This window comes from Hyperolius riggenbachi, chromosome 3 (assembly GCF_040937935.1).
Source record: "Hyperolius riggenbachi isolate aHypRig1 chromosome 3, aHypRig1.pri, whole genome shotgun sequence".
Classification (NCBI taxonomy): domain Eukaryota; kingdom Metazoa; phylum Chordata; class Amphibia; order Anura; family Hyperoliidae; genus Hyperolius; species Hyperolius riggenbachi.
In genome coordinates, this window is record NC_090648.1 from 57520386 (window position 1) to 57533807 (window position 13422).

A 13422-nucleotide genomic window follows, 5' to 3' on the forward strand; every position below is an offset into this window, starting at 1 on the left:
CTGACGTGACATGCTAATTTCCAGCTAATTTGTAAACACAGGATTTTAACCCTATGTCTCCTTTCATGAAAGCAGGAAGTAGGCACACTGCAGATTTGTTGCAGGATTTGTATCAGCTGTAACACAGAAATGTATTTTAAAGGTTATTGTGCTGTTGCTTATCTTTTAGAGCAGAGAGCAAGTTTTGAGTTCAGGCGACGCTAATGGATCTGCTGCAGACATTTTTGTGTCAGATCTCACAAGACACCTTTAGGGGTCTTTTTGACCCCATACCTACATAGGTTTGCAGGCCTGGATTTACCTCACAGAAGCCTATAGGCACAGATGTCCTGGCACCTTAGATTTCCCCCTCCATGAACCTACAAACCCTCGCCCAACTGCAGCGCAAGTGTGCTGGCTGGCCCAGATATCACTTCCCTCTTACTTCCCTTGCATGTCATAGATAACAACAGGTGCCCCTCAGTATTAAGTAACCAGAAGTATCATCAGTGTAAAGTAGCTAGAGGTGCCCCCAAGTATTAGTTAGCTAGAGGAGCCCCTGCATGGAGGGAGATTTCATCAGTGGAATGTAGAGAGCTGGGTGAGTAAACTCTCATTTACACTCTCAAGTCTCATCGGGACTCTGCATAGGGAAGGAAGGAGGCAAGTGCTCTGGAGTTGAGGAAACCACCTTTTCATCATCAGGCACCTGTAGGCACATGCCTCATAGTTTTGGTAGGATTAGGGGAACTTAAACATATTGGGAAAGTTAGTATGAGTGTTTTTGTTACTTAATATTTTATATTGTTTTGGATATTCTGTGATAACAACTGAAAATCAATACCTAGAGTTAAGGCACATGGCCTTGTAGCTGTGTCCAAGTCAGTCTGATTCTAATGATCAAGTGTGCCAAGAGCAGGAATCTTTTTCTAAGATCAACTTGAATGAATGAGAATGAATACTTGTAGACACCTTTAGGGGTCTTTTGACCCCATACCTACATAGGCAACAATTGTTTTGGTAGGACAAGGGAACTTAAAAATATTAGAAAGGTTAGTATGAGTGTTTAATATGTCATATTATTTTGGATGTTCTGTGATAACAAATACAATGAATACCTAGTGTTAAAGGGGAACTGAAGAGAGAGGTATATGGAGGCTGCCATGTTTATTTCCTTTTAAGCAATACCATTTGCCTGGCAGCCCTGCTGATCCTCTGCCTCTAATACTATTAGCCATAGACCCTGAACAAGCATGCAGCAGATCAGGTGTTTTAGACTTTAAAGTCAGATCTGACAAGACTAGCTGCATGCTTGTTTCTGGTGTTATTCAGATACTACTGCAGATAAATAGACCAGCAGGGCTGCCAGGCAACTGGTATTGATTAAAAGGAAATAAATATGGCAGCCTCCGTATACCTCTTACTTCAGTTCCCCTTTAAGGCACATGTAATTAAATGGAAATTCCATTTTTGTTAAAAACAAACATAAATAAATAGATATTTACAATAAACACAGATCACCCCTGCAAAAATCATTTTGCAATTTTATTTTAACAATTTTTTTTAGAACCATCAGTGACCATAAGCTGAAAATATTCTTTAGTGGAGCCTCAGCTGCAATACACTCTGTACTCTATTTAAGGAGCTGCTATGATGAGACCCTCCAGATATTCCCTTCTTTCCACAAGAGCAAATAGCAAATGTTTTTTCAACACATAAAAACAAAGCAATTAAGCTGAAACAATGCCTGCCTTTACTATATGTAGATAACCCGAAAACAGTTTTTCCTCAACAAACTTAGAATGTGTCACATTAATCTATACAATACTCAGAGACAGGGCCGGCCTTAGGTTTCACAGCGCCCTGAGCAAAACCTGATTTTTGTGCCCCCCCATTCATCCTCTTCACACGTGCAAATACTGTACACACACGTACGCAGGTATACACACACAGGCCCATATGCAATTCCCCTTTTCTCCTGAGATATCTCCTAGGACAGTGGTTCCCAACCTTTTTGATGTTGTGACACATCATGCCAAATGCTCAGATCTCTGTGACACGTCACGTATGTATAATAGAAAAAAATACTATTAATAACCACGAATGGATGGAAAGAGTGCATTATCATGAATACACTTAAAAATATTAATAAAAACAATCAGTGGGACAGTTAGCCGCCTCCCCCCTATTTAGAATGATAGCACAGCACTGACAATTTGCACCACGCATTATAGCCGCAGTGCCCCCCCCCCCCCCAAAAAAAATGCGCTCAGACTCAGTATAGGTAGGTAGCCAGGTATAGGTGCCCCCAGTATAGGATCTCATGTGTAGGTGCCCTCAATATAGGTTGCCAAGCATAGGTGCCCCCAGTATAGGAAGTCAGTTGAAGGTCTCCATCCCCCCATAGGTAGCCAGGCATAAGTGCCTCCAGTATATGCAACCAGGTGTTGGAGCCCTCAGTAAAGGGAGCTAGCTATAGGTGCCCTCAGTATAGGAAATCAGGTGTAGGTGCCCTCAGTATAGGTAGCCAGCTATAGGCGCCCCCTTGGAAGCTGGCGCCCTGAGCGACCGCTCCGGTCGCTCATATCAAAGGCCGGCTATGCTCAGAGACAATCCGAAAATATTTAGTTTTCCTCAACAAAAGTTGAATTGCCCTTGTCATTTCCAGAGAAAGCCAAAAGTCTTCTGTGCAAACTATACTCATCAAGAGGGATATGTGGGATGCTTTAGCACTACGGTAATAATTATAAAGCAGTACAAGATACTGCAGAATATAGATGAATATGAATAACCAATAGCAAAACTATCTGCCTTTTCAAGATGCAAAAAGCTGGGTACACACATGAGATAAAAGTCTTTGGAAAATGAAAGATCAAAGGCCAATTTTACCACCTCCATGTAGCAGGAGAGCCATACCTACACAGTCTATTCTTCAGCTGGGTACACCGTTCAGATAACAATCTGAGAAATTAATCTAACACATAGGTTTGAACGTTTGAAAGACTGATCATTCTAAAGCTTTCTCTTTACTATTCTGATGCTAGCTACACATTATACAATTTTCTGTTAGATTTACCTGCCAGATTGTTTTTTTTCCAACATGTCCGATCTTAATTTCGATCCATTTTCCGATTGATTTCCATAGAAGAGTTGGAAAAAAAATCGATCTGGCAGGTAAATCTAACAGAAAATTGTATCGGGTTTACCAAGCATAAGATTACATTTACTTCCTTTCTCGTACACACCTTGTTTAATGCACAGTAATCTGCAGATCAGATCTGAAAGATTGAGAGATAAGTATCTTTCATCTTGTACTGAACATTTTTTTCTGCATGGGGAGAGCACTGAAACTGTCCATCCTCTACTGAACTATTCATTGTATTCATCTTTTGTTATGTTAGTGATCTCCAGCTTAGATCATTCCTTCAATATGCCTTTTGTTTATACTGTGGAATGTTAATGAAGTTAACACCTTGCTGGGTGGGTGTGAGTTTCACTAAAGAGGTCTTGAAACTGTCCTTTCATAGGTCTGTATATAGACCTTTTGTTGTTAACAATAAGACATTTTTAACCAATCCAAAACTACTTCATGTTGGTAAATGGAGGTGAAGTGAATATAAAATGGGTCAGACCTCAGTCAGGCAGAAGGCTCAAAGAGAGATCACAGGAATAAGGGGACCCAATACTACTTTCTACCAGGTAACTATAAACATACTGATTTCCTGATCTGTAATATTGATTGTATTGTTATTTTGCTTTCTTTAAATTATCAATCATGTTAATAAGTTTGATATTATACAGAAATGGCTTTTGCATGTGTGACTCATAACTGGATGACACATGTCTGATTTTATACTGTACAAAAGTAAACCTGTTAGAGGGGAAACACTGACGCTGCCAGTGTTAGGCCTGGGCTATACAGAAAATATTTTTTTGCTTGTGATCAAGAGATTTAACTTCTTGCTGAAAGGGGCTCTTTGTGTCAACTTTGTTTAGTATTTATAAAGTTAATTGCAAATAAAATTGTCCATAAAGAGTGTATATGAAATCACAAGTGTAAAAAATAAGTTACTACAGATAAACAAATGTTCACGTAAATTATCAGATGTAGCGCTATCATGATAAGGTGATGTAACATTATAAAAGAGTGGTATAACAATCTGAAAGTTTTGAGGAGAGTGCATTCTGCATATATTTAAAAGAAGTGTGTGTTTATTTGGGTGCCTTGATTGCCATTATTTTGAATATCAGTCATGATACTGTAATATTATCTAAGTGTCAGTAATTTGTGTGCCACTATTGCCATCACTTAATCACCTCTAACACATCCCGATATTAAATTAACCCATACCTCTTAACACTATCATATCTAACCTTTTACTAACCTCTCTCAAAACACCAACCTTCCTATAACTAAGCCTAAATGTAACATTCAACTTCATCCCCTAACATTAACCCTGCTAGAACTAGGCCTAGTACTAATCTTTTAGCCAAGCTTTTCGACCAGTAATCCTACATGGCAGCCAATAACAGTACTCAGCTATATTTTATCAGTAACAGTATTGGCTATATCTGCACTGCACTCAATCTGGAGTTTGGCGATATAACAACCCAGCACTGATTTTGCACTCCTATGCCAATATGCATGCTATGCAAACAGTCAGAGATGAGCTGCCCAATTTAATTGCTTGGCACACCATAGTCACACATGTACACTGTGGTTTATAGCAGGGAGTGCTTTTAAAAATGAAGGAAATCTTGAGAATCCCCCTTGAGGACTTGAACAAGCCTATAGCCTGTTGGTAAAAGGCTCACAGCTGTCAGATAATAATCCCTACAGTAAGCAACAACTTCATAAGAGTATTTATTTTTCAAGTGCCAACATATTCTGTGGCGCTGTACAAAGTAGGAAAACAAACAAGGGATACATAATTATACAGACAATGATATACATCAAATATAGACACTGGTATAAAGTACAGAACTGGTGATTACAATGGCAGATGTAACATGATTACAATAGCAGATGTAACATGAAGAATAAAATGTATAGCAGAGTGCAAGCTATTAAATGAATAACATTCCAAGACACAAAAGGGTTATACAATTGTAACTGCTATGCTTGTATACCTATTTTAAATGTCACCTTTTTTCTACTAGTGTACCCAAGCCACATGTATCATTTTTTTCCTGTATATAGATTTGTCATGCATCCACTGATGCTATGTTGTAACTTTCCAAATATACTATTACAATAATGAAAGTTTTAGTCATAATCTTTGTATTTTGTTTCTTTATCTTTACAATGTTAGAATTGTTTTTTTTCCTCTGGAAAGGAATTATAAATGTGTCTTTTATATCTGTTGTGTTGTTGACTTAAGGCAAAATTGTTCCTTTAGGCATACATCTCAGTAGTTTTTCATTTTCACTGTGCAATGGTTATCTTATTAGGAGATATTGTATCTGTTCTTGTATTCTGGAGGTGAAGACGTTTCTCTTTACCTTAAAAGAAACCCTGTCCAAGGATTGAAATTCATCCCAATCAGTGGCTGATGCCCCCTTTCCCATGAGAAATCTTTATCTTTTCTCAAACGGCTCATCAGGGGGCTCTGTATGGCTGACATTGGGCTTGATTCACTAAAGGGTGCTAACACAGTTAGCATGCCTAAAAGCTTTGCATGTGAAAACTAGGGTGCTAAGTAGTTTGCACGGCAAAGCTGTTACTGTTCGCGTGCTATTTTAGCGCACATAAAAGTTTGCACGCGTAAAGTTTTACGCACACTACTTCGCATGCAAAATCAGCTGCTTCACGTGCAAAGTATGCTTATCATGTTACTTAGCACGTGAAGCAGCTGATTTTGCACGTGAAGTAGTGCCCATAAAACATTACGCGCGCAAAAGAGAAAAGGCATTTTGCACATGATAAGCAGCTTTTCACTGGCGTGCTAACAGTTAGCATGCTTTTGTGAATCAAGCCCATTGTGTTGAAACCCCTCTCTGTGGGAGCCTTGTTGCATTGTGGGAAATAGCAGCCGTTTCCAACTGCCAAAAATGCAAGCAGCATCTCCTTCCACTGAAATCACCTGCCAGCAGTAAAAATGTCACCATATGATAAATGTCAGAATGTAAATCAGGGAGAGGAAAGATTTTACAATGGGCAAACACTGACTAAACAATTTATGCATAATTATTGTAAAAATTAAGCACTTATTTTATTTTCACTGGAGTTCCCCTTTAAAGTTACACTATCACGAAATAAGTAGGCAGTGAAAACCTGACAGACCTGACAGGTTTTGGGCCAGTTCCTCTCATCATGGGGGATTCTCAGGATTTACTTTGGTTCAACAGCATTTCCTGAACAGCAGTTGCAAAGTCCACATGACAAAATAGTGTGCATGTGAGTAGAGAGGCTGGCTGGTATCTAACGATTTTGACAGTTAAACTGCTGTTCAGGAAATGCCATTGAAAACAAAGAACACCCTTAGAATCCCCCATGAGGAGATGGACTATCCCAAAACCTGTCGGTTTTGTCAGATTTTAACTCCCTCCTTTTTTCGTGATAGTGATTCCTTAAGTGATGAGGCAGTTGTGGGATGTCTCATGCAGCAGCTGTGATTTCTAAAGAATGTTAAAATGAGTTATTTCTGAATATAATGTCATCATGGGCAATATGTTTATTTATTTGGAGCAAATTCTTCAAATTGCATTTTTCTGAGATGACAATTTTTCTGTTCAACTCTCATTAATGACGATCTAATGAAAAACAAACAGCATTATAAGCTGTCCCATGCTAATTTCAAATGCCTGACATGATTATTCTATGAAGTATACTTTTGTAGAATATATATACTAGTAAAAAGACCTGCCCATTAAAAAACAGGTGCTGGGCCACGGCTGCTACCCTCCCCCCCCCCCCCCCCCCTCTCTCTCCCGAACGCATCCCGCTTGCTCGTCCGCCACTGCTGTCCAAAGTATACAGTATGCATACAGTGAGATATTGTTTGCTTGGCAGTTGGAAAAAGCTGTTATTTCCCACAATACAATGAGGTTTAAAAACAGCAAACTGTCAATTCTGGAAGCACAGACACAGGAGGACGCAGAGACGCAGGGGGTTTATTATATAGGATATCTTACTATACTGTCAGAACTTCTCATAATATAGTAAAGATAACATATAATTATTTAATTTCAGGTGTGATAAAAAGCTGAATTCCTGCTCTACACCTAAAAAGTATCTGTCAACAGAGTGGATCTCCAGCAGCCCATGATGAGTCACAGAGGAGACACAATGCATCACTGCTCAGAGTGTGGGAAGAGCTTCACTCGTCCATCACATCTTATTATACACCAGAGGAGTCACACTGGGGAGAGGCCATTTTCTTGTCCTGAATGTGAGAAATGTTTTACTGTGAAATCACACCTGAAAGATCATCAGAGGATTCATACAGGAGAGAAGCCATTTTCTTGCTCTGAATGTGAGAAGTCCTTCAGAAGTCAAAAAAACGTCAACATTCATCTCCGGATTCACACAGGAGAGAAGCCATATAAATGCACAGAATGTGACAAATGCTTCACACGGGAGGCAGTTCTTACTCAGCATCAAAGAACTCACACAGGAGAAAAGACATTTAAATGTACAGAATGTGATAAATGCTTCACGCAAAGATCAAGTCTTACTCAGCATCAGAGAACTCACACAGGAGAAAAGCCATTTAGTTGCTCAGAATGTGACAAGAGCTTCACATGGGATGGACATCTTACTCGGCATCAGAGAAGTCACACAGGAGTAAAGCCATTTAGTTGCTCAGAATGTGACAAGAGCTTCTCAGAACTGTCACATCTGAGAAGTCATCAGAAGATACATGAGCGAGTGGATGTGAGCCTGTAAACTAATTTGAATTAACATTTTTGTTGCAGCATGACAGGATTATGACTTTTAATTATAAAAGTTTCATTAACATATGCATCTTTGAAGCTTATATAGATAGCTTCATAAAACATGGATACACAGAAAGTACAAAACTGCAGATGAAGTGAACTTCTAAATCCTAACTGATTTCTAAATATATTTTTAAATTTTTTTGCATAATAGACAATAATAACATAAGGATATCCATCTAATCAGTGTTTTATTTACTGTCCACTACTATGGAAAAAAAATGTACTTTGGAATCCATGTGTACAGTATGTATAATTATAAAATGTGCATTTGTCAAAGTGTAAAACGCCATCAAAACCTTTATTTTCTGTCACTTTTACTTGCAGTAGTTTGTAAAAATCTAACAGATCTAACAGGTGTTGGACTTATTTTGTTTTTCTTTATTTTCAAAAGTACTAACTGAATGGCAGGTGCTCAGTCCAGCTACCAATAAAGTGCACAAACATGTAGGGAGGCTGGCCAACATCCTTGTTTATCTCCTTTCCAGGGACTGCTTTTGTAAAGAATAAAGGAAATACTGAGAATTCCACATGAGGAGATGAAATAATCAAAAACCTTTCAGATCTGTTAGATTATTATATTAAGAATGTGTAAACATTTACTTTAAATCTAACCACTTTTTGCAATAGTGGTCCTTTAAGTAAATGATCTTTATATAAAAGATCTGTAAATATATCTGTTTTTTACATTAGATGAACATGATTATCCATGTATTTCTATATTTGCGTGGAGGTGTGTGGACAATCAGTTTAAGAAAATGATGTCATTTTAAATTCAATGGGTTTGATTCACAAAAAGTGCTAACTGTTAGCACGGCCGTTTTCGCGTGCATTTTCGCATTGCGCGCGATCGCAAATTTTTGCGCGAAACGATAACAGTTTTCGCGTGCAAACGCAAATTTTCACGTGAAATTGATATCGTTTTCGCACAAAAAATTTGCGTTTGCGCGCAAAACCGTTATTGTTTTGCGCAAAAATTTGCGATCACGCGCAATGCGAAAATGCACGCGAAAACGGCTGTGCTAACAGTTAGCACTCTTTTGTGAATCAAGCCCAATATATTTTCATCTCTTCTTGACTAGTGGTGGGGGGACAGGTAAAATAGTTTGCATGTATGTGATTTTATCTGCTCATTGATTGATGTGTTTATGTGTTTTAAGTTTAATTCAATAAAACCTGTAATATCTTTTTAGTATTTTTTATGTGCTAGAAATATTTTTTGCATCGTTGTTCTATGAAATGGGTCTTAATACTAATTTCCAAAGCATTGTAGCCAAACAATAGAGCAACAGGTATGCAAAAGAGTCCATTACCATGGACATAGTCACTGAACTACCTCAAACAAAAGACATCCATGGCAAACCAAAATATATATATATATATATATCACACCATGAAGTATAAATAAATATCTTTATTAAGGGATATATCTCATAAAACCAAATTAAAACCACAAGACACGGCAGGTGGGAATACAGCCGAGGTAAGAAATAATGTAAACACTATATCTCAGATAGTAGACACCCGTAGGGTGTAAGGTCACGCCATATAGCAATGTATAATAACACAAGTGCCTGCACAGCAGACCAAATAGTGCTGCAACGTGGCCGCTGTGCAGGGCAGATAAACTGCATAAATAACTAGTGACAGATGGTCAACCAAAATCGACTCACTCTGGGATGGGGACAAAACCGCACACCAAGACTGGACAACCGTGTCTGTGCTCACGCGGATGGAAAATTGTCATTCCTCGGAGATAGCTAATCACAACTAAGGTGTCCCTAAAAAACTGAGAGACCGGCGAGTTCCAGTGGGCGTGACCACACTTTTTGCGAGACCTTGCCGTGCATAATGCCGCGCACACAGGATCTTGCATATATGCAAGTCCAAGCCTTGTTGTCAGGCCGGCCCAATCCCAAGGTGTTCATTGTTAAATAATATGAATAATTTGAATGTGATACAAAAATTATATAAATACAATGAAAGAATATATCAAATTTAATAAATATGCCGAAAATGGCACATATAGAGAAAAATAAAAACAATAATTGCTGAAACGACCACAAACAGTGCCATCTAGTGGCCAATAAGTACACCGCTCATATATATGAATAGGCCTATAAGCCAGAAAAAAACACAGTTTCTCAGAAATCTATCCAAATCTATTTCTGAGAAACTGGGAGCTGTGGGGTAATAACTATGTTCAGTAATATGTTAAAGAGACACTTAAGCCAGAAAAAAAAATGAGTTTTACTCACCTGGGGCTTCTACCAGCCCCCTGCAGCAGTCCTGTGCCCTCGCAGCCACTCACTAATCCTCTGGTCCCCCTCTGCCAGCTAGTTTCATTTTTGCCGACAGGCCCGTCAGGACTGGCCAACCGTAGCTTTTTCCGCATTCCCGACTGTAATTAGCGCTATTGCGGGCCGCAATGCGTACAAAAATACGCGTTGCCGCATATCTATGAGTGCGTAATGTATTTTTGTACACGTTGCGGCCCGCAATAGCGCTAATTACAGTCGGGAATGCGGAAAAAGCTACGCGTGGCCAGTCCTGACGGGCCTGTCGGCAAAAACAAATCTAGCTGGCAGCGAGGGACCAGAGGATTAATGAGTGGCTGCGAGGGCACAGGACTGCTGCAGGGGGCTGGTAGAAGCCCCAGGTGAGTAAAACTCATTTTTTTTTCTGGCTTAAGGTTCACTTTAAGGTTAATAGATAGCCCAGACTGAGTGACAACTATGATTATGAGAAATTCTGAACTGGATTGGCCTGCAGATAGCAGAATTAGGGTGGGGCTATATCATGTCATAATAACAGTGTCACGGCAATACAGTGATAGACTAGGATGCTCTGTGTTATGTATTGCCTCATTATTACTTACTTTTTCCTTTTCTTCTTTGAAGATAATTCCTATTGGTATTGCTACTGTTACAGTTATTGTTCTGTGTAGTTTTACTTTCAGTTGTTTGGAATTTTGTGCTGTCTTTTTCCTTTTAAGCATTATTAAGACCCCATTGTTGACTAAACACTGAGAGTACTTAAAAATAATTTTCAAAATGCGATTGTATACTCAACGCCATTAACGTGGTTTGTTTAAAATGTCTTCCGCTAATAAAAATGTAAATGAAGATGACATCTAATGTTTATATAACATATTGCACCACATAATAACTATATGCTAAAACCCAGAAATACAAAAGTCAATCATGGAATTATATACGGGTAATGTGATCATGTGTCCACTCCCTCATAAAATAAATATATATATAAATATATAAAACATTAGAAAAAATATAAATATAAGAATAAGGGAACCATAAAGGCCCATGTTAGATAAAATAGCACCAGAAATTAATGTAACAAAAATCATGGTAAAAAAAATGAAGAATAAAATATACTAGTAGACCCAAGCCCATTTAAAAATGGGCTCTAGGTCTTTTTTCTGAAGCTGCCAGGGTGCATGCGCGCGCGCGCCGCACGCTTGCACGCAAACCGCCACCCACACCCACCAGTCTCGCCCACCTCACTTGCCCGCCCACCTCGCTCGCCCGCCTGGTCCCATCCAGCTGTCCATTACTGTGCACATGCACAGTAGCAAAAAACAGGGACACAGGGACAGCTGGACGCAGCAACACAGGGATTTTATTGTATAGGATACATATATATATATTGTAAAAGTTTGGGCAACCTTGTTAATCGTTATGATTTTCCTGTATAAATCATTGGTTGTTACGATAAAAAATGTCAGTTAAATATATCATATAGGAGACACACAGTGATATTTGAGAAGTGAAATGAAGTGTTTTGGATTTACAAAAAGTGCGCAAAGCATGTTCTTCAAGGTCGGGGCCCTTTTGGCTGTTAGGCTAGGTATTCAGTAAGGAAGGGTCAAGATTGCCATTATTCCTTAAGATCAGGGGCATAACAATAGGGGCTGCAGGTGAGGGGGGGCTCAGGGCCATTTTGGGGGCTGGAGGGGTCGCAGCATGAGGGGAAAGCCATGGCCACACATCGGCGGGGAGGGGGGACGGTCCCCCCCTCCCTCACCTCGGGCTCTCCCCTCTGTGCTCCCCTCCAGCATTAATCAGTGTCTGTGCAGGCAGCGGCAGATACACATACCTTCCTGCATTCCACCATGGATATTCCTCTCTCTAGTGTCTGATGTGACTTCCTGTATAAACAGGAAGCTGCTTCAGACACTAGAGAGAGGAACATCCACGGTGGAGCGCAGGAAGATATGTGTATCTGCCGCTGCCTGCCGCTTGCACAGACACTGATAATAGATGCTGGAGGTTCCTAGTTACGCCCCTGCTTAAGATGTCCCAGTGTCTGGATAGAAGTTCTTGTAACTGTGTCCACAGTGTGTTGTGTGAAGTCGTAGATATTTGTTTATACTTCATGAAGTGATATACATTATTACATATAGTTTGGTTTGCCATGGATGTTTTCTTTTAGAGGAAGTTTATTGCCAAAGCATTGTAGATTAAAATACACCAAAACAGGGCTCACCAAAATGGTTTATCCCATTTATTAAATCAACAGAGCATACAAAAATGTTTTGGGACAAAAGACTGAGCATCTGAGGGAGGGAGAATGGCTAAAAACCTTATGCCAGGCTTCCTGTACTTTATTTTCATTAAATAATTGTGCTAGCCCCAGTTTTCTGTTTTTTCACTGGTATATCTGGGTGTGGTGGTACAGGAGTGCTGCTTGGCCGAGGCGAATCAAGCAGGTGAGCACCCGAAGCAGGTAAAGAAAATCATTTTGGTGCTCGCACTGTCCCGCTCTGCAGCCTGACCTGGACACTGCCATGGACATAACATTGTTATATCCATGTCCGCGCAAGGGTAATTTGGTTATCTGATGATCGCTGGACCCCAAATTACTTCTCCCTCTGAGTTGCTATGACTCGGAGGGGGAATAGTAATTAACGCCACTAGGAGATGTCATTCTGCTCACCCTGTGCCAAAAAGTTTGGGCGGCAAAATGCCGTGTATGCCACAGCAGGGGCCTCCTGTGCTGCCATTACTGCTCTGTCTGTTACTTGTATGGCTGCTGCTGCCTCTCCATCATTAATACACAGACCTCAGATCAGCAGTAATGTGAACAGAGGGAAGAGCGGCACAGCGGAAGTGAGGTCATTGCTCATTTACTGCATTTTATGTGTGTCATATGGTTACTGAGTGCTGCATCACTTTGAGTCACGGCTAATCTGCAGGTCTCTGAGTGTTGGGGAAAGGGAGGTTGGGTGGAAGGACAACTTTGGCTATTAATTAATTAATTATTTATTTAAGTATTTATATAGTGCCGACATATTATTCAGCACTGTACAGAGTGTATTATCTTGTCACTAACTGTCCCTCAGAGGAGCTCACAATCTAGTGCCTACCATAGTCATATGTTTATGTATGTATTGTGTAGTACATGTATCATAGTCTAGGGGAAGCCAATAAACGTATCTGTATGTGTGAGGAAACCTGAGTGCTTGGAGGAAAGTTATGCAGACCT

The 13422-nt window shown here is 39.8% G+C and overlaps 1 protein-coding gene across 1 annotated transcript in view; it reads left to right on the forward strand.

The window, feature by feature from the left end:
• The window catches only part of LOC137562115 (zinc finger protein 850-like), a 161977-nt gene that overhangs the window by 111712 nt on the left and 36843 nt on the right, over positions 1 to 13422 (forward strand). The window contains exons 9-10 of the mRNA XM_068273449.1: positions 1818 to 1827; positions 7272 to 7845. Coding sequence (XP_068129550.1) covers positions 1818 to 1827; positions 7272 to 7845 — 584 coding nt within the window. The remainder of the gene's footprint in view (positions 1 to 1817; positions 1828 to 7271; positions 7846 to 13422) is intronic.